We start from the raw sequence: 22,313 nt of genomic DNA on the forward strand, positions 1-22,313 counted from the left end.
CCAACAAAACTTCTGAAAAGAAGTCTCAATGGCTGCACTTACTCTTTTTCTACCTGACAGGGATTATAATAATTCTTCCCATAATCTCAAACTGAGGCCTAGCCAACTTTAACACATGGCTATGCCTTTGGAAGTTAACTATTACCTATGAAAAGGGTCAGTGACTTTTCCCCCTCTCTTCACAAGGTACACTGCAAGCAGCTTAAATTCTCTGCCGTACTTCAAGAGATTATTCAGTAAGCAAGTGCACAAATTAACAAGCAAATCAGACTGGTCTCTCATTTCATTTCAGCTAGAGCCACTCTATAACTTCTTAAATTCACTGGTGACAGCTTAGAGAAAAGGTTTGTTTTCTTAAAAGGTCATTTTCACTGCTTGAAATGGTACCATGTCTTAAATATTACTTCCAAAACTATTTAGGTTTTCATTTATGAGATATAATGAAAGATTTAAATACCTACATTTGAAGGCTGAGAATGTAGCCCTCTTTTACACAGAGCACATGAAACAAAAATTTCCAACTTAGGCATGACCTAACGTTTATATAAGTTATAAAACCCAGGGCAAGGAAGGTATTACCCTCTTAACTAGTACCTGCATCAATGTCATGTTATCCCCCTGGCTATGTATCATGACATACTCAGACTGGCTTATACTAACAGTCTTTTGAAGGTCAGAAGTTGTTGGATAGACTGGAGTCAAATATTAACTAACTCTGTGCTCACAGTGTTCCCTCTGTTTGACAGAGTCAAATACTTCCCATACATACACACACAAACTTACACTGTCACAAGAAAAATCACCTGAACACATAAACTGCCTTCTGCTAACACAGATTAGAGATTCTGCTGATGGCATTAAAGAAGGAACTGGCTATACAAGCTCTTGCAAAGCTTCAGAAACAAAGAAAATGGAAAATCACACAAACAACCCCCCTTCCCAACCAGACTTACTGAAGTAGTCCTAGCAGACAAAGGGCCACAATAGTTAAGTGACTATTTCAGATACACAGGATTCTTTTTTTAATATCCTATAATGTGGTCCAATCCAACTCAAACAGAACTCTGCAGGACAATTTTGTTGAGAGGCTTTCTTGACTCTACATACAGTATAAAACCCACTAGCTGTAGTTTCATGGTACTGCCTGCACCCAAACCCACACAGGGATCCACCAAATAAATGGAGGAGTAAACTGCAAGGAAATGAAGGACTGGAGGAGGTGGAACTTAAATACACAGTCACCAACTTAGGTATTAAGAGTGCTTTAGAGGCACATTTTATATTATTGTTGACAACACTAGTATTCCATAATTTGTTTGGTACTTCATTAAATGGGTCCTGAAAACATGCATGATGCTATTACCAACTTCCTTTCCACACACAGAACAGACACATTGGGGGAAACAAAGCAAATCTGTCTTCCAAACTTTTCCTATACAGTTCTAAAATAGGCATTTCCAATAACACTACCTGTTTAAGGAGTGTCTGCAGCTTTCCTTCCACCATCACACATCTGTGTACCCTCCCTCTCTTTCCCCCACCCAATCTGTGTTTGTAGCACACTGAAAATCAATCAGAATCTTACCAGGCTTTTAGAGGGCTGGTAAAAGAGGGCAGAAAATGAAAGAGGGAGAGAAGTTAGGTCATGAAAGATGAAACATTGACTTGGGTCACTCATTGCACCATTTGACTCTGTACACAGTTTAGACCTGTTACCAACCAGCTTCTAGAACTGAAACAAAAAAGTGTTATTTCAACATGAAAAAAGCTGCCTCAGGCAGGCAGAGGAAATAAAATATCCACCAGTGGCATTTCAAATCCTAGATTACCTTCTCTAAATCTTTTTCAATTGTTGTGTATCTTGCTTGAGGTGAACATACCAGCCTCAGACACAGCACTCAGGATGCAGATTCAGATGAGTTATGGATGTATGGATAAGAGCACATAATGATGTTTCCATGCCCAAGTCATTCTTATTATATCATTTGTTTCTTGCACTGCTATCAAGACCATGGGCTTTTAGCATGATTCATTATAGCCCCAAGATTTCACCTCAGCTTGAAACAAGGCATTGGGTTTTTTTTTAGACTTATATATAATATTACAGTTACATACATTAAATCACTTAAAGCACCAAAGTGGTTTTGCAATGCTCCACACTTATACCTTCATTTTTCCTTGAGTAACTCAGCTAACCACTGTTCACTGTACAGTATTATTCCAAAACAGGTTCTCAGAACATACTAATTTAGTTATGTTTCATTTTATATTTCAACTAATTCCAAACCATTTCTATAAAAAAAGGCATGCAGAGTATATCTCATTTGGAATGCTTAAGCCAGTTTTTAAGTTTCTGCTCTACATGGGAGATTTTTATTAGTTTTGAGGAAGACACGTCATATTATCAGGTTAAATAGAAAAAGATTCAATAGTTACTTTTCATTTCAAAGTTCTTTACAGTTTGTGCTAGATTCAGCTAAATTAACAAGATGAAAAAAACCCAAACCCAAAGCTTTTTCTCATGTATAATACCAGAGATTTATATTTTTTCTTATCTTAAAGGAGGACCATTTTAGTTCATAACATGTGCAGAAGGCAACCACTGTCTTTTGCTGTTCCTACATTTGCTCTGGTAAAATTCCTTCTTCTCTTTAATTATAACATAATCATATGTAACACACACATGTGTTAATGGTAACGTGATCACCAGCTTCACTGCATTCTTAAATACCTTGATAAATCATCAGCTCTGAACTCTGAGTGTCTGTACTATCACTCTGAGAACAAGGTCAGAGATATGACGTGCCAAATAAATCAGTCAAGGTAAAGTTTAGATAAGCCTCTTCCTAACGTGATGATTACAGCTTTTTCTGAACAACATCATTTGTTCAGCTAGCTTCTCTAAATACAGATGCAAATTTGAAGTGCTGTGCAGTTTGCAACTGCCCTCCTGAGCTGATACAATTTCAGTGGAATTAGAACAGCATTAGCTGCAATGTGCTAGAACCTTTTACCTGCAGCATTACATTCCAAAAGCTATTTCCTAATTTTACTGAAACAGTGGCACTTCATCTACAGTAACAGAGCACTCATGGTTAAAATAGCACAATCCTGGCCTGTTGTGTTGTAGAGTCAGATAAAAAACCAGAAATTTTTCTATGACATTAAAACTGGAGTAGAATTCATATTAATCTCTGTTCTAGCTCTTGCAGTTATGGAGACATCTATTCTTAATCAGAAAGACATTAATTTTTCAATTTATTATTAAATTAAAGGTAATTATTATCCCACAGAGGTATGTTACGGAAGAACAAAACTTTTCCTGCTGTTAAATGGAAATAGTCTGTCTGTCTCAATAAACAATCAATGAAGTCAAGAATAGTGACAGCCATTTCAAGACCACCACAAGCAGAAGACATAACACAAAAGTAAGTTTAAAAAGGTAAACTGTAGCAAAGAAAAATAATATCTTAAATATTTGTGACTTTATTTCAAATTCTCTATTAAAAAAAAGAAACTAGAAAACTACAACAATAAAAACCCAACAAAAAAAACCAAACTAGCACCATGTGAGTGAGCACGAGAACAGAATCATGATGACAAACAACTCTGCTCTGTTCTTCTATCAGATAACCTCGAGTATGTCCCTAACATTATTTGCAAACAGATCTATGTGGCAGTCACACAGACTAAATGCACTGCACATTACTTGCCAACCTATCTGACACCTCCAGCAGATGAAAATTCGGTTGATTTAACACTGGCATAAAAACTACTTCCTTTCCCCAAGCTGAAACTTCCTTAACAGCCTACACATCACAGAACACCTTTATTCATTGCACCAATCTGGATGATTTAGAAGCAACATAAGCACAAACACTCTTGTACATAGAAGTCCTGATCCAACCTGATCTATCAAACATCCATATCCACATTTTTTGTATGATAAACCACTATTACAGCATTTACACTCCTGTTTTGCTGATAAAATACAACAGAATGACTCTTCCCACTAATCTTTGATGTAGGTTTCTTGTGTTCTGCCATCAGGGAAGAATTTTTCCAGCTTGCAGTAATCTATTAAAACAAAAATTAACAGGCCAAGTAGCTTCAATTGTTTATGTCTCCTGGATATTTCAGATTAATTAGTGACCAAATAATGAACAATATATATAAAATCACAGCAGATCAGTCAGGAAACTTCCTGCAGAGAATGGTTATATTCTCCTGATAATTGATACATCAAACTCGACAACAAATCTCAGCCAGCAGGCATAAAGATAAATATACAGATAATGCTGTGCTTCAAGAAATCATTGAGCACAAACACCAGCAAAATTAAAAAAAAAACCTCAAAAATGAAAGAAAACACCTCCTTCCAATTAAACATGTTAAAATTTTTACTTCAAATAAAAGCAAAACATTCAACTCAAATGGGAAGAGAACTGGTACTTAGACCAACATTATACAAGTAAATTTCACTTTTGTACATCTTATTAAATTTACCATTAGATAGACTATGTCATGCAAGTAAATAAATGCTATTTATAAATATCTCTAAGCCACAGCAACCCAGTCATAGAGCCATTTCCCAGACTGTGTTATTGTTATGCCAAACAGACTCCTCTTTCATTTCTTGTCAGTCGTAATTACAGCTCCATAATTGAAATACAGTAAATTACCATGCACTAACTTTGAAAAGATGGTTCATTGAGGTTGAGCTGTCACTACGATTACTGTCTAATAAAAAATGATAATTTAAATGTTCTACTTTTCTCTCAAGGAAAAAAACTAATTCAGTTCATGCAGCTCAGACAAGTCAAATATCTTCATGATGATGTAAAACAAAGAGAAACAACACATTTAAGCAAAGCTGAACAACCTCAAATACAAGTCCTAGGCTGCATAAACAAACTAGCATTTATAAAATTTCCTAACCTCTGAAGAAGATTGCACATTTAAAACAAACCTTTAAGATAAAATCTTCTGTCAGAATTCGATCATACAATACCTATCCAGCATCTTCCACATGAGCTACTTTGCTCATAGAGCATATAAAGCTTAGAAACTTCTTTCCAGCTTCAAGCTTAATTTCCCCTCAGCTCTGTGTTACAACCAGCAGGATAACTGCAACCCACCTAAGACCAGTGTAGGTAACAGACATAAATTAGCATGGCTATCTCGAGGCATAAAACTGGGCCTACAGTTCTGACATACTGGTGAAGCCCGGTTCACCTGCAGAAATATTCTCAAACATTTGAGAAATAAAATGAGGGAATACAGAAAAGACACAAAAAGCTGTCACTGTAAAAAGAATGCTCAAAACTTTAAGAGAATTGTCCTCATACCAAAAAAATCTTTCAATATGTTCCTACCTGCTGTCTCTAAAAAGAAAATTTCACAAAGGCCATCTTTTGGAAAACAATAATAAATATGCACATCTGAAACTGTTGCTATTCTCCCTCTCACAAAGGCTTCCTGCAGATGCTGGAAGAGGCAATTCCTTCAGTTCTGTTTTCTTCCTGTCTCATTTGAAACACCCAAATCCCTGCTGTTTTCTTGTGCTCACATTCCTTTGACTATTCAGTAAACAAGCATAAGTTCAATAAATGAAAAGGACACAAAATAAAACACAAAACCCTGTACTGATAATTGAGAATTTGAATGGGCAAGGGGGAACAACGCAGCCAGGGAACAGGATATGACACAAGAAGCTGAATGTAGGAACAGTGGGCTGCAAAGAGCTGCAGAGAACTGCTAGAAATTCTCTCAACAGTATGACTGGTAAAGCACACTGGAGCTCTTCAAGGGCACCCTCAAGGTTTTGGTGACTCTCTTTAACCCAAGCAAATGGTTCTCTGCACTATACTCCCATCTATTCTCCCTCAAAGTCTGCAATTAAACAAATTCAGTAAATAAGTGCTTGAAGAAAGGACCACAACTTCAGCTGGGACAAACAATCAAAACATGAGATGTGTATGAAATAAAACTTAGTATCAGCAGCCAAGAACTTCCTGGCCTAAATAAATCTTTGCCTACTTTGCTAAGAAAATAAAAGTATCTGAAAGCATCTGGTTTACAGCATCTGATTGAGGTAGAACCTTCCCCTGTAGAGGTAATTGCTAGCACTGACGTACCTCTGTCGCTTTCTCCAGGCTCTGCCGTAGATCCAGCAATTCTTTATCATGTTGCTCTTTAAGTTTGTCCATCTCTGTGTCATGGCTGGATACCTCTTCTTTAAGTGCTCCCTTCAAAGCTGTGAGCTCCCTCTCTCTCTTTCTCAAAATCTCTTCTTGTTGATCTTTTGCTATCAATACTTCTTGCAGATCCTGCTTCATTTGCATCAGCTCCTAAAGCCCAAAATTAAACACAGCTGTGTGTCAAACAGCCCCTGTGGATGTTCTGTTTAGGTCTCACAGAAAGCACTTCAGCTCCCCAAGGACAACTTTGTTCCATATGACTAACATATTACTTACAGCTTTCACAGTAAGCTAAAAATTTGCTCAACTCTAATATTATTAGAAGTATAACACATAGCTGATATTTTATATAATAGGTCAACACATTTGATGCTACAAAACTATCAAAATATTTTAATGGTGTATGTTATGCCATCTGCAAATAATGCAGGAGTCACTCCTACGTTGTGCTTTCACTAGCAATGAGACAGATAAGACCAAAGATAAAGTATTTTCCCCCAGCTGCGAGAGAAACAAACTCAGTGATAATTCTTTGCTTTCTTTTCTGCTGGAAAGAATAAATAAAGTTGCTTCTTCAAGTGAAGACAAAACAAGTGCTTCCCAGTCAAGCCCATGTCTTCACACCCTTCCTCCTCCCACCAGGGCAACCCTGGAAGTCATTTCCCCACTTCAAATCTCTGGGAAGGAACTGGAGAGTCAGTGAATCTGAAGACTAAAGATGCATACAAAAACACAGAATAACAGAAACAATCAGAAATGTAGCACTTCAAGAATTCTCTGATTTGGTATTTCTCCAGCTGTGAATAATTGTACTTTCAAAGAGAATGCAGGCTTCCCCTGCACTGAAGGAGGTTCAGGACATCTAAACCACTCCTGACACACATCACCCACTCTGCCATTAAAAGCCTACAATGGAAGGGATCCTACCATCATCCCAGGCAGCATCTTCCTCTGTTTAATTATCAGTATTAACTGAAACTTTTTAACATTTTCTTTAAATCTCTGAAGCTTAGTTTCTAATTCCTTACTCCATCTCCACACAACATAGAAAAATTGATTACTATCACCTTTACAGCAACATTCTGTAAGATGTATTTTTGACTCTTCCCTCCATTCAGACTGAAGTCCTTCTTCAAAGGTAATGTTTTTTCAGTACTATCATCATCATTTGTGATATTCCCCTACTTGTGTTCAACTTTCAATTAGAGTGCCTGAGATTTATGACACTCATTTAAGAGTAATCAAATCTCACCCATACAAAACAAGGTAGTTATTCTACTCAGCAGATCTTGCCTGCAAACATCTTTAATATTTCTGCACTGATACTCTTACACATCCTTATCAACAAATTTAATAAGCTGTGTTCTCTATTTCATCATCAGTACATTAGTATAACCAGGGCTACAGCCAATTCCTCTTTCATCCCAAGGTGACAGAAACTCTGTAACTCTTCTGCTCCTCTCCAGGCTCATCCCTTCTCCCCCTGGTCCCAGCAATAGCAAGTAAATAATTTAGAGACTGCTTTGTTGAGTTATTTAAATTTTTTTAGCTGAATCTCATCTTGCTTTGATAATATATAGATCTTTTTTAAACTGATCTTCCCTGCTCTTACCCCAGCTCCTAATTGCTAAAACTGAGATTATTATCTGGTAATAGTGGATAACTCACCAGTCAACCATTAAGACATCTGATCTCCTGCTCCATAAAACAATGGTATTTACACTCTGTATTCCTTTTAGGGTAATGTTGCTATCCTAACATGCTTTCTTATGGCCCCTAATAATGCTACATTGTTTTGGATTAATAGCAGAGGAAAAGCAAAGGCATGTATTTCAGAATCTTAAGTCTCTTTTCATGCAATTTTTCTGATCCCCCTTCTGATAGTTCCTAACTTACCTCAATCAGAATCTCTTTCTCCCCTTCATCAGTGTGTTTGGCACTATCCAGTTCATCATGCATCTCAGAGAGCTGGTCTTGAAGATCTCTGATCTCAGTCTGGTGTTTTTCCTGCTCCATCTTCACTTGAAAAAGCCTCATCAGTAAAAATCAGAGAGGAGTTTTTTAATTTGTGGAAGTACTAGTTTGTTCATTCAAGTACTAAAAATACACACTTTCCCATCTTACCCAGAAGAGAATGGGATAAAATGAGGGAGAAAAAATAAATGTCAGAGGGGTAAAAATGAGAAATCTTCTAACTAGGTATTTAAGTGGGGAGTTGTATTTTATTTCAGACCTGGTACTCTAGTTATTGAACTGTTTCCACACTTCAAAGACTTCAACTATATATTTTGACCATGAAATATTAAAAGCAACTTGCACTGAGAGGAAGATTGCTGAATTTATAATCTTTCTCTTCCTTCCAGATATTCTAAAGACACGACTCTTTTAAATGGTATAAACATTTTCTACAGGAACAAATGTCACTTGTCTGGTTCCATCAACATATTCTAGAGACACTTTTAAGGTACTTTTAATCTAAAAGGTTTATGAAAAGGTAAAATTTCAATGATAACTTTGCTAGAATTAACTCACTCTTCCAGGTTTTGCCTGAGTTCCTTCTCATTTTCTTCCAGCTGCTTTTTTAAGGCTTCCTTTTCACATAGACTTTGATCAAGCTGCAACTGAAGATCTTTCAGACTTGCTCGTGTAGCATCTCTCTCTTCTTTGGAATTTTGCTGATTCTGAATTTTGTACACCAAAAGTTAGGCAAAATAATAGACAGCAGCTACATGATTAATACAGTTTGTCTCTCAGTCTGTGTCTGTCTCACTGCAATCAACAGATTAACATTTACCTCAGCAGATACCTAAGAAGTGCATTGTGCATGTGCTTAACACTTTTATTCTCTGCTCCAAACTCCTTCTCAAATACTAAGAACAGATTTGTTACAAAGGGTAACAATGCTATGACCAATCACCCCTTAAATAAAGTCTTCTGAAAAAGCACTGGTATATCTGGATTAAGAAGAATATGAAGCAAAAGGGAATCAGCTGGACAATCAGTTGTCACTTATTTTAAAAAGCGTATTTAAAATATTCAGAAGCTTTATAACAATAAAGTGCTGTACCCTAATTTCCAGTTCCAGTTTTTTCTCCAACTCTTCCACTTTCCTTTCAAGTTCTGCTTTTTGTTCCACCAATACTTTTACTTCAGCTGAAGAATCCGAAACCTACAATTAAATAGAGACATTAATTCCCACAAAGCCAAAATGTTCTTTGGGAACAGTTCCTTTTTTGTAATCTAAAGCAAAGCTACAAGCAAGACTAACAAAGCGTGGCATCAACTGCCTGAGCTCACCAGGGATTTTTCACATGGGTCAGGCCAAGCTAAGATTTTCAAAGGAACCATGATTTGGTTTTCATAAAACTTCTTGGAAATTGCTCAAGGCATGTTGACAACAAAACAGAAAATATACAAACGTAAAGAAAAATTCAAATTAGGCAACATATGACTCAAATAATGTGTACTTTGGGCCAATTTTACTGAGATATCACTAATTATGAAAAATGGACATCAAAGGAAAGCATGCTTATATGTTAAGACAGGTTTCCAAATACATCTTTTAGGTAATTTTCTAGGATGTATTTTGCAAATAAATAATGCTGTCATTAATAACAAAAGCTACATGAGTCTCTCATGCTATGTCTGTCTCACTGCAATCAAAAGATTAACATTTATCTCTGCAAATAAAGTTTATCTTTACCCAAGAAATTTTATGTGAGTGCGCCTAACATTTTTCTTCATTGCTCCAAACTCCTTCTCAAATACTAAGAGATTTCTTCAAAAGGTTAACTGTGCTGTGAGCACTACACTTAAAATCTTCTGAAAAAGCACATGTATATCTAGATTACCAAGAATATGGAGAAAAAAATGTTCATTTTTACTAATTATACCCAAGGATAAAATAACAGACAATAAGCATTTAATCCTTCTCATCCCATCAAAATTAAGCTCTGTTCCTGAGGGACCACATGACCAGCCTAGTAAAAGTCACTAAGGGGATTCAGATTCTTAAGGCCCTGTCTGAATATTGCACCACTTTGAAACAGGCCAAAGCAAATTAAAAATTCTTTACCTGTGTCTTTCCAGCAGCTCTTGACTTTAAAGTCTGAATTTTCTCAAAAACCAAGTTCACTTTCCTCTTTGTGGCATCGTCATTATCAGGACTTCTAAAACAGACAGTACAAATAAGCAATGATATGATCAAAGTTACCATGTTGTTAACATCAAACCAAATTCAGACTGTCCAATCTAAAAAAAATCTCCACAAAAACCACAAAATACTACAACCAAATCAGAAATTATCTTAACTATGATTTGCTAAATCTTCAAAGAGAGGAGTTAAAAATTTGTATTCCAAATGTTTTCTAAAAAGCCAACCAAACAAAAAAAGAGTACTGAACTCTTGAAGTGCAAATCTCTTTTGTAAGATTGTGACTGTGCAAAGACAGATATTCAGCATGTCTATTACTCAGACATATTGAAATAAGAAGTAGTTCTAGGTTTTAGAAGTCCTGACTACTGCAACATAAAATAACACTTGAACAGGTCCCAGAACCTGCTATATCAGGAATTAAAAGAAATTTAAATGCATTGTGTATTTTGAATTAATTTAACCTTCCTTTACATTTCAATAAGTTATCAGTAGAAAATACCAAGAGTTACAGGTGCACAAAGTATTAAAAGCACAGAGGGCTTCTGCCAAACCTTAGGAAATAACACTTCATTGCTGTTGTTTAAAAACCCAAAGGTTTAAAGTTCCATGAGGCCCTATTTGAATTCTCTAACAACCTCTACATTATTCAAAGTTTAATTCCAGATGTATTTAAAATACAAACCATATTCTGATTCACAAGTTTCAAGTGCATTTAATCATATCCTGTACAACACCTTATGTAAGTCCTGATAGCCTGGGTATTTTGAGATCAGATAATGCCTTAGAGGACACAGCTGAGATACATAATTGTGAAAGAGAAGTTTGATTTAATTATAGCTTTCACTTTACTGTTTCACATTTCAAATGTAATAGAAGACAAATATTGAGAAAATGCAGTTTCTTATCCAAAAGTTACATATGTATACTGACCCTTCCTTAAGGTAATTGTAAAGAATCTGCTTAGCAGTCTCTTCATTTGTCTGCTGTGCAAGATCTTGCTGGCCCTTTAGGAGATCAGGAGTTGCCTAAAAGATAAAGATAAAATGTCAAAAGATAAATATCCTGTGAGAGTTGTAAATACAAACAGTATAATTGGAATTCCCCATTTTATCCTATTAATGAAAACTTTTATGTGCTATGGACCTGAAGTTCTGAAAGATCCACTGGAGTTTTGCCTTACTGCAACAAGAAACCACACTCCACACCAAAAGAAAAAACAACTTGATTTTGCATACATCTTTTCACATTCTACTTTTGTGCATGTATGCTTAAGAATCTTGATATCTGTTTGGCCTCACCATGTTCCTTTAATCATACGAAAATCAGTTGTTTTACAAATCAGGTTTTCTATACTTACAACAACAACAAAAAATTATATTTACATTTCTCCAGAACAATCCCATTTGGAAGTATTGTATGATGGGAGTTTTTTCTAATGAAGACCAGAAAAATACACAATTAACAACAGGGCAGCTTTCATGTGCAAAGTGCAAAGGATGGCTTAAAGAATGAATTCAAAATTACCTGTATATTAGGGACGGATGAACATGTTTTTACAGAAATCTTCTTGGCTCCTGATTCAGGTGTAATTCCAACTCGGTTTGGCAACAACAAAGTAGAAGTTACTGTTTTAACTTCCTCCCTCTTACTCTGTCCTGGGAGTGTAGCTGATCTACCCATCAAGCTCTCTGTATCTGTTCCATTCTGTTTATGGTGTTGCAAAGAGCTGAAACTGCTGCTCTGGGTGTCTTTATTGGGCATTTGCAGTTTTCCAACAGTTCGAGCAGAAATCTTTGTCTCTTTGGAAGGTGACTTTTGATCTCTGGATAACTGCTTGTGAAGGCAAAGTTTAGACGGTCTCAGCAAGTGCTCAGTTGACTTACCCAAGCTCTTACTGAATTCACCTAAATAAGCTGAATTTACATCAACTCCTAATGATAAGGCACTATCAACGCTTCTTGATCTTTTACGGTCATCTGGATGAATTCTGTTCCTTTTTCCTGACCTGCCTCTTCTGTGAGCATCAACTTTCTTATCAAACTTTTCAATTAGCTGATCTACTCCTGGAAGTGAACCAGTGTCAATATCACGACCAGTTCCCGGCAAGAATGGGATGTATCTCCTGTTTTCGTGGCGGTTAACGTTGTCCGCGTAGATGGCGTACTCTTGGTCATCCAGCAAAAATCTGTACAAGGAGTTGGCAGAGGTGGGAGTGGCTGATGAGGACGAGGATCTTCGGGAGTCATTCAGTAGCGGCCCAGAGGAATCCTGCCTGCGGAAGGGAAGAACATCTGGTCTGGGCTTCTTTGTCTCGGGATAAGCAGTGGGACTAACACAGGGGGACCCTCCTGCAGGTGAAAATGTCTCTGAAACACACACCTCACTGGAGCTGATTGTGCTGCTGGGACAATCCTGCAGCTGCTTATTTGGATCTTCTACTGACCTGTTCAGATGTATTTTTTTTGAATTTGCTTTGGTTGACTCAGCAAGGTACGTATTTGTTTTCTGTAGGGACACTACTTTAGATGAGGAAATCCAAGGCTTTGCTTCAGTTTTTTCATCTGCAAAAGACTTAGATTTACTGCATAGAGAAGACTGGTAATTATCCATGTTCAAGTTATTTTTTTCAGGATCATATGGCTGCAAAAGTTCAGGATGTCTTTGAAAATTCAACAAATTAGAGGATTTTATAGTTTCATCTTTAAAATCTGGCATTCCACTATCCTTTTCATGGACATTGGTTATCTGCAGTTTTTTAGGCATAGAGAGTTGCACGTGCTGTGTTCCAGCAAACTTTGTATGTTCACTGGTTTTGTCGTCCAACTTAAAAGCAGTATTGGAGTCCACAGCTGGCTTGTGTACAGTCTGAGCAATGACCTGCTGTTCTTTTCCAGGAGGAGGAGGATTTTCTGGCAAACATCCTTCTGTATTGTTCAGTACTATGTAAGGATGTCCATCAATTCCTTGGACTCTAATGCTGACACCATAAGATCCTGTCCTAGAATTTAGTGCATTTTTAGTTTTCTGAGTCTCTTCAGTTGCAAGTTCAAGAGTGACTTCATAATCCTGCTGCATGTGCTTAAAACCAGCAAAATATGGCTCCATGTCTATCAGAGGAGTATATCTGAACAGGAGAAAAATTACAAAATTCTCATTGTTTTAAGCAAGCTAGATTATTTCATTAATTACTTTATTTTACCATTCAATGTGACGATGAAGACTAATGGCAATAATGCAGGGAAATCAATATCCAAGCTCTGTCAAGCCCAAAGTGAATACACTGTGGTACAAAGACAAATGTCAGACTGACACATTCTGATCAATGGCATGTCATTTTACGAATGTTACCTTCACAGAGCTTGTGCTCATTGCTTTGGAATCAAATTACTTTAAATATAAACAACTCCAGTACAATTTTCTAAGTCAAAGTATGACTTCTGGGTATTTCCACTACCCAGAAGTGGAAATTATTTGCCATCTCAGAGTTTTAAAATACAATTTTCAGAAAACAGAAGCAATGACTTTGGTAAAGTTTAAATAGGTGAATGACTGTCATTCGATTATGAAACCAGTTCCTATCTCCTATCTTGAAGTCTTTACAATATCACATACAAATTAATCAGGATGTAAGAAGACTGTACCTTTCACATACCAGTGATGATTTTAAAGCCAGCATTTAGTACCAGCCATATTAACATTTAAACATAAGCCCAGGAGAGCAAAACACAACCAGGCAGTTTAAGGTTTTATGAGTTTCGGGTAACTAAAGCACTGCAAGGAAGGTCAACATCCTCATTCCTTTGAGTTGTGGTTTTTACATTCTTGGGTTTCAACATTTGTTTCTAATGACATCTTAAAAGAAACTTTTTCATTTATTATTTCATTGTCATCCCTAAGAACAACCTTTCCTACAATCTCCCAAATGCAAGCTTGTTCAAAAAAACCTCCAGTTGCTATTTTAAAACAAGATACTTGCTGAGCAACAAAAATGGAAAAACACTGCTCGCATTTCCAAGGCTGACAGTGCCTTTTTCAGATCCAACAGGAATGCTAACTCCAGCCTATATGTGCCAAAATTGTTACAATGTAGAAAACAATAAATTCGATCCTACCTGTGTTTTTAATGTTAAATGCCATTCTTTCTTTCTCTAACAGCTGGGTTTGCAGGCAGAGTTACTCTAGTCTGTTGCAGATTATGTGCCAACTGTCTAAAGGCAGAGGCAGTGCAGTGACAGTATGAGTGTCTATAGAAGAATGGAACACAGGACTGTGAGTCTGACACAAAACCTGGAGGGAATAAACTTTTGAACTGAGCTGGGGAGTTGAGTCATCACTGCGGCCTGACAAACCCAAAATCACTGAGCGATGGTATCAGCAAGAGGAAACCAAAACAACAGGATGTCTCATGGAAAAACAACCCTCTGCAGCCAGTTTCACTCTCCTGTCTATCTCAGCATGAAGCACCTCCCACAGATACTCTAGTCAAGAGTAGAGCTCTCATTTTTTCCTGACAGCAAATGAAAAAGTTTGGTTCAATGTTCACAGTACATTAATTTCTACCCGATTCATCCTCCTAGCAGGAAAGCTCCCCTCAAAAACCTCTTCCTCTCTAAAAACCAACTCCAGCTTCTCCTCAGCAGCAGGCTTATAAATTGAAGTCCCATATGGCACATTCACATGTGAGCCTTTGAGAGAAACCCCTGATTTACACACAGTTGGTAGCACTCATCTGTAGTGGAGGAGTGTGTGAAGATCTTTACAAAAACTCCCCACTCAACAATCCCAGCCAGATTAGAAATGCCACCAATACAAACTAATGAGTGTATGGAACTGCACACTACACCTTCAAGCTGTATTAGCAGATCTACAACAAGAGTAAAGTTTATCTGGATTTTTCAACAATGGCAACAACTAAAAAAATATAAAAATATAAAAAGGAGTCAATAAAAATAAACCTAAAAGACAAAAAATAAAAAGGATTTATATCAATCAGTACAGGCAACAAATGAGCAATACACTGCAATACAATTACAATATGTCTGTTTGGGGGTGACTGCAAAAGCAGTGCTTTCAAACTTGTTGGAAAGTTGCTAAAAATATTAAATAACCAGAAAAAACCCCCAAACAACCCCCATCTCCTCAAAAATAACCACAGAACACCAACTCCTCTACTATATAGGGGAATCAATATTTAGGTTAATAATCTACCTTAAATTAATGTGTTTCATCTTTAAAACCATAAAGAAATATGTGGATTTGTCTTGTTCACGTGTATTGTACTAACAAAACACTCAATTTTACTGTACAAAAGGATAAAACATTTAGAAATAAAAGAGCTAAACAATTTTTTTAAATAACACATTTTATCTTTCTGGAACTGCAAAAAAAAAGATTACATTTATAAATTCCCATGACCCCAACAAGAAAAGACAGATGACCTTACTATTCAGATATTTGAAGGTTTTACATAGAATTTCTATTTTATATGATGTCAAGCTGCATTGTGTAATACTCACATGAACTACATAATACCAAATAGTTGTTTTACAATACACAAAGTGGTTTTGTGATTTTGTAAGCATTTTTAAATTAAAAAAAAGCACTACTGGCTTTCATCACACACAGCCTTTCTGAGGAAATCCTGAAACTATGTTAATTGATTAATTACAGTTACAGTCACTCTCCTGCACACACATTGCACAGTCACAGCTCAGGCTCTGGCAGGGTTACAGCAACAGGGGAGGAAAAGAGGGCTGAAGCTGCTCCTCTCCCATCTGTCTGCCCCACTCCTCTGACAGATGTCACCATGCCACAAATGAGAACATCTGAAACCTCTGCTGGCTCAGTGCACACCTCAGCCCTGGAAAACCTCAGATTGGCACAGTGGGTAAATGAAATCAGCCTGTGCTCCTGCTGTGACCGACTGAGATCCCGACATCTGATCCAGGCCAGGAGCTGACAGCTGGGGGCCCCGACAGCTACAACTGCCCGCTTTTAATCTCCTCTAAGGCTGCTGAAGCCCTCAAATGTTATGACAAAACAGTCTGTTTACTCTTCAGCTTATGAAAAGAGGTTAGATAGCTCAATGGCAGCTGGGAAGGCAATTTCCCTGTTTGTGTGGCTCTTTGTTACGTACTTGTAGTCACTTAAAAAAATAAAGAAGCTTTTTTTTGAAATAGAGAGTGATGTAAGTCCTAATTTCAGGTTTTCTACCAAAGTAATTATTTAAATTGCAAACAATACTGCCTTGCTAGTAATTTTATTTGCTATCTCAGAGTTTAAAAACACAATTTTCAGAAGACAGAAGCAATGACTCTATTAATAGGTGAACGACTGCCATTCTATTATGAAACCAGTTCCTATCTCCTATACAACATCACATACAAATGAATTGGGATGTAAGAAAAGACTAGTTCAATTAATTATTTTCTTTTGAAAATATTCTACTTGCTAAAACAGATAATATAGTCAAGGACATAGAATCATCAGCATCTTGCTGTCAGGTCAGTAAGGAAGGTACCACAGAATGAGGGGATCACCTATTTTGTCAGCAGCATGGCCTTGGACTGCTTGCAGAAAATTTCACACTGAATTTGTGTTTTAACTTCATTATCAGGGATAGCAACCTTTAAAAACTTTTGTGAACAAATAAACAAAACTCGCACTCAAAGCTCCTCAAGCCTTTCAGTTTTGATATTGCTTCCTAAAGTAAGACTTCATAAAGGTGCTTGAACACTCATTTTAAAAACTGACTTCAGTGGCTATGGAAGTCCCACATTTTATCATTCCTCAGAAATGGTTCAATTTTTCTGAACAACTTCTTTTTGCCGAAAACAGAAACTATGACATTTTTTGTTTATAAAGAGAACTTGTCAGCAGAGGTTTTCATACCTGAAAATCCAATACTCTGCATGTTCTTCTGTAGCACTTTGTTGTCCAGTGGTGATATGATACTCTACAAAGAGCCACAGGAGATGAACACTGAAGGTTTAACAGGTCAAAAACTTTTTTTAAATTCCTTAAAAACATTTCCTTTCACAGCTACTTTATAGCTAGCTAACAGGAGCCATGTGAGACCTGCTCACAATAAAGGAAACCTCTGCCATGTGGAACCCTGGCTGCTCTCCCTGCAAACAGAAAGAGTTCCTTTGAGAAACATCCTCCTGTGCCAGGCATGTCTCTCCCCTTCTTAACATTACAGCATCACAAAGGCACGGAATTGTCTCCACCACCCATCGCAGTTCTTGAGCCAAATCTACAGGCAGATTTATTCAGAAAAATTGCTTTCCTAATCCTGTTAAATGGCAAACTCTGCATGGGATGCTTGCTCTCCTGTATCCTGCCCACACACCCTCACCACAAAGCACATCCCACCCTGAGCTCCAGCCTGTGAGCCAAGCACGTGCTCGGGACAGACAGACGGACAGTCCAGGCAGAGATGGTGACCAGCATGGGGGGACACACTGTCCCACCAATGGATATGTCCCCTGGCCTCCTGAAGGAGCCACACACCCTTCAGAGGTATTGCCTCCCATTACACATCTGCTCCTTTTGCACACATCTAGGGAGGGATATGGAGAATAAAAGGGACCTGACTTTTTTATGGCACTAGGACTCCTCCCTGGCTCCCTTAATGTCAGAAAGCCAGGAACTCCCCTACATCCAATATCACAATCCTGAGTCTCCTAAGACTGCATTACCTGAAGATTTTTCATTAAAAGAAGATGTGGACATATCCTATTATCTCCTCTTTGGAGGAGAGAGCTTTGAGAATTCTGAAAATTTTAAACTATTTCAGGCTAAATTTCAAATGATATTTGGTTCCATGCAAATTATTTCCAAATTTTTATTACCATAAGAAAAAAAATCCTCATGGCCCACATTATTTAATCAGTTGTCTCTTTTGAAAAAGCAGGATGTAACAATTTATGAATGTTAACTTCAGATATTTCACATGCACAGCAAAATGTCAGGAAGGAACTATAAAATTTGTTCTCCAGCCTTACATAACACTGAGCTTGCTCTCCAGGCTAAATAATGGATTCTCTGTGCAGCTGACTATTCAGAAAGTATCAGCAACATCACACAAAGTGGGTGTTAGGTCAATAATAAATGACAGTGTTATGGGAAAAGGACAGGAAACAACTTTACGAGAGAAGAGGAAGGAAAACTTACACACTGTGAGAGTGAAGAAAAGGAAACAGACAGGATAATTCATGGAAAGGCCAAAACTGTAATGTTTTCACACTTAATGGAAAACATTCTCACAAACACGCCTTGCAAGTATGAGGGGAAACTTCATCACTGTCAATCCTACCTACAATTTGCTTCTGCCAAGGAAAAGTGGGCCTGGGCTGCTGTCCCTTTTAGTCCGTGTGGGACTGCCTCTGGAGCAGGATACATTTATTTGATCTACTGCTTACAGAGAGCAGAAGGGAGAAAAGTGCAATTTTCAAATTCTAGATATGGGGCTGTAAAAAGACAGTAAAACTGATTTAACAGCAAACTGACAATATCGAACAATAGAAAGGCACCTGAAAACAGTCTGCCATTTTTCCAACAGATTCCTTATTCCCATTTAAGATTTTTTCATACTAGAGGTTTTTTAATCAATATAAAATTAATTTTTTCTATATAGAACTAATATACATTTATAATTTAATATAATTTAATTATAAATTAAATTACATTAAATTATAAATTTATATTAATTTTCTATTAAATTATAAAATTATATTTATAGCAAATGTGGCAGTTACTCCTCCCAGTTATTAGAAAGAAAATTATGATAGTTACAGTATACAATGAAAATGTCACCTCTTGTTTTTCCCCAGCACTGTCTGTAAACTGCCACTCCCTATTGAGTGGTCAAAATTCAAAACTTTCAAAAGGCTTATAAGAATGGATTTTCTACATATGGTGTCATTCTATATCTGCTGGTATCAGTGAGGAAAATAAACTACTCAGATTTATTTAATTATTGCTGTTGGTGTTTCTGATGTCAGCATCAAAGACCTACCTAAAATTTCTATAAATTCAATAAGAAACAAACCACTGAGTTTTCCAATATTCATTCCCTTTTAAACCAACCCAAAAACTTCATGTCCCATCTCTTCTTCCTACTTGTTGGAAGGAAAGATACGGTGACAAATTCTATACTTGAAAACAATCAGGAGTTCCTGTGAACCTTAGCCACACAGAATGGATTTTTCAAAGCTCCATATACCAGTGTCAGACTGCAAGGATTACACTTGGTATCACACAGACACAAGACCAAATCAAGGCATCTCTTCAGCATCCAAGACAGGGCTGACCTATCACTGTAGGCAGAATTAGCCTTACATATATCATAAAAAGCTAGCAAATTACATTCTTCCAAAAGCACTCCATCTAATGCACTGGGCACTGCATGCCCTGCACCCCCTCAGCTCCAGCCCCCCATGCAGGTGCATTAGTGACTGGTGCAGGGCAAAGGGACAGGAGCAGCTTTGAGCTGCTGCATCCCAGTGTGGCTGCAGGGCTGTGTCCCCAAGCCTGCACTGCTCTGCAGGGACATTCACAGCACTGCCAGTCCCAGCTGCCACCCTGCCACGGGGAAAAGCAACTGCTGGAGGAGCACCCACCCAGCCTTGCACACTGCCAGGGGGCCATGCAGGCCTCCCTGGGAGAGCAGGAATTGCAGCCCCCACACCAGAAGCCCTGTAGCTCTGTGCCTTCCATGACCATGACATGAGTTGGTTTCTTTCTCCTTTGACCAAGCTGTGATTAACTATGGGAGTCATATAGCTTTGGGTGTATAATGAAGCCTGAAGTCCAGCCAGGAACACTGACTCAGAGAAATACATTTTATAGGAAGGATTTCAACATTTCTCAATTAATTGCTTTCATTTTTATTCCGTGAAAAAAATCTCTCTCTTCTGATTTCAGATGGCAGTCTATAGATGACAAGTCAGAATTTCCTGCAGGATGAAAATCCCAAATAATACTTTTCTTCCATACTGTTAGTGAAAGCCAACAGCCATGCTTCAGTTACTATGCATTACAGATATTATTTTATTAATTTCTCCCAAAATGCAGTACAGCAAAGTGGATGACCTTTGGGCTTGCTGCCTTAGAAAGGAGAATTTCAGTTTCAGTTCACCTTATTCAGAGAGCCAACAAAACAAAACATTAGCAGTCACCTTTCCAAGGAGAGGAAGAGGCTGTATTTAATAAGGACTGTCAGCAGAAGGAACAATTAGAAGCAGTTAGAGCAAAAGATACTGTTCACTTCCTTACAGCTGGGTTCATACTCCCTCTGGCTGAAAAATGTTGTGTGTGAGGAAGTCTCAGTGTTTGAAATGTAAAACATCTTGTTAGTCCTATGAAGGTATGTGACAGATCAGCCCAATGCTTCAGCTGTGTGACAACTAGCAGGTTTTGTTGGCTTATTTGTTGGTTGGTTGGGGTTTTTTTTTGGTTTTTTTTTTTCAATTGAAAATCTGCTTCAATGGCTGTAAGTCAACAACAACATATTTTGGCAGATACTCGGGTCTCAAAAATTTTCAGAGTTTTATTGAAAACAAGGACATAATACATATATCCAATTTTCTTTATCTGCTACGTATGAATTCATGTAGTCATAATTTTACAGGATTTATCCCTAGAGGAAACAACACATGACCTACTAACTTCACTTACTGAGTGCAAAGTAAAGACTTAATTTTGTTTATGATGAAAATGCTAAGAAACCTCCAAATTTCTCATGTAATATTCTAAGCTATTACCACTGCATTATATACTTTGTATCATTATTTAAGAGCTCTCTTTTTCTTTACTGAAGTAATGTTTCCAGATTTTCCCAAATCATAAGCAAAAGAGAATCAGAAACAAAATCAACCACATTCCAAGTATACTAAACCAGAAGTGAGCCTGTACATGAAATACAGTTCCAAGCAAGGAATCCATGTGATGGGCAGTGAGCAGTCCCAGCCCTGCAGACTGCGACAGTGCTTAAGGCCCTGGAGGGAGTTGGGGACCTGCACTTGTTTGTTCATGGCTCCTGTGTACAAACACCTGCCTGAGTGCATTTGTGCCATGCTACTCTTTCAGCTCCCACACAGGCTGAGATAAAGCTCCTGAACAGGTTGGGTTTTGCCACTAACAGGATCCAGTTACTGGCGTTATCTTGTGAGTATCTGACAGTGCTGCACTACAATTAATATTTACAAACTTCAAATACAAAAAGCAAGTAACAACAAAATCTTATGCTTATTTCAGAGTTGACTATATACACACAATGCTCAATTTCCCCTCTTTTTTCTTAAAAACTTGCAAAAAAGGTTAAAAACAAGAAAAAAAGTAATAAAGTCACTAAGAGGAAATCTTATTATATATACTCTTCTACTTTATCAAATTCTTGATGTTTGTATCTTTATGTATTGACAGAAAAGGTTGTTGAGAGACACAAGGATACTCACAGATTCTAAAAGTGGTTTGTGATTTCAAATACAATAGCTGGTTTGCATCCAAACATCTGACATGAATACACTCACTCCACAAGAGATTCTGTGTTGTTACATTACATTTTCCTCCAATTGTCAGTGTTAGAAACTGTATTTTGTTCCAAAGGAAATTATCTTAGTACATCCCAATGACATCATTATTGCTTAAATATAAGAGAGTATCCTTTTAGAGGCTTGAGCAAAAAATCTCAGGTTTGTTAAGAGTCTCTTAGAAAGCCCTTCTCAAAGGAATGGGCACAGCTAGGGCAACCTTTGCTAAGAAGTTTTACAAGTGCTTCAGAAACACATTTATGTATAAAATCATCTTACATAATTAAATAATAAAAGGTTCCTATACTCCACACATTTTTTCCTTCACTTTAAATGTGACATTTCAGTGGACGTTCTTCTCATTTTTCCCATGAAAACTATAATCTTGTCTACAGGAACTACTTTTACAGCAATCCAACAGAT

The 22,313-nt window shown here is 37.3% G+C and overlaps 1 protein-coding gene across 2 annotated transcripts in view; it reads right to left on the reverse strand.

Moving 5' to 3' along the window:
* The window catches only part of CGNL1 (cingulin like 1), a 54,721-nt gene that overhangs the window by 26,614 nt on the left and 5,794 nt on the right, over positions 1 to 22,313 (reverse strand). For both annotated transcript variants that reach the window (XM_058811033.1, XM_058811032.1), the window contains exons 2-8: positions 11,881 to 13,480; positions 11,287 to 11,381; positions 10,276 to 10,369; positions 9,268 to 9,369; positions 8,733 to 8,881; positions 8,097 to 8,232; positions 6,138 to 6,350 (exon numbers count right to left, since the gene is read on the reverse strand). In XM_058811033.1, the coding sequence (XP_058667016.1) occupies positions 6,138 to 6,350; positions 8,097 to 8,232; positions 8,733 to 8,881; positions 9,268 to 9,369; positions 10,276 to 10,369; positions 11,287 to 11,381; positions 11,881 to 13,461 (2,370 nt within the window). In that variant the 5' untranslated portion in view covers positions 13,462 to 13,480. The remainder of the gene's footprint in view (positions 1 to 6,137; positions 6,351 to 8,096; positions 8,233 to 8,732; positions 8,882 to 9,267; positions 9,370 to 10,275; positions 10,370 to 11,286; positions 11,382 to 11,880; positions 13,481 to 22,313) is intronic.

This window comes from Ammospiza caudacuta, chromosome 10, assembly GCF_027887145.1.
Source record: "Ammospiza caudacuta isolate bAmmCau1 chromosome 10, bAmmCau1.pri, whole genome shotgun sequence".
NCBI lineage: Eukaryota > Metazoa > Chordata > Aves > Passeriformes > Passerellidae > Ammospiza > Ammospiza caudacuta.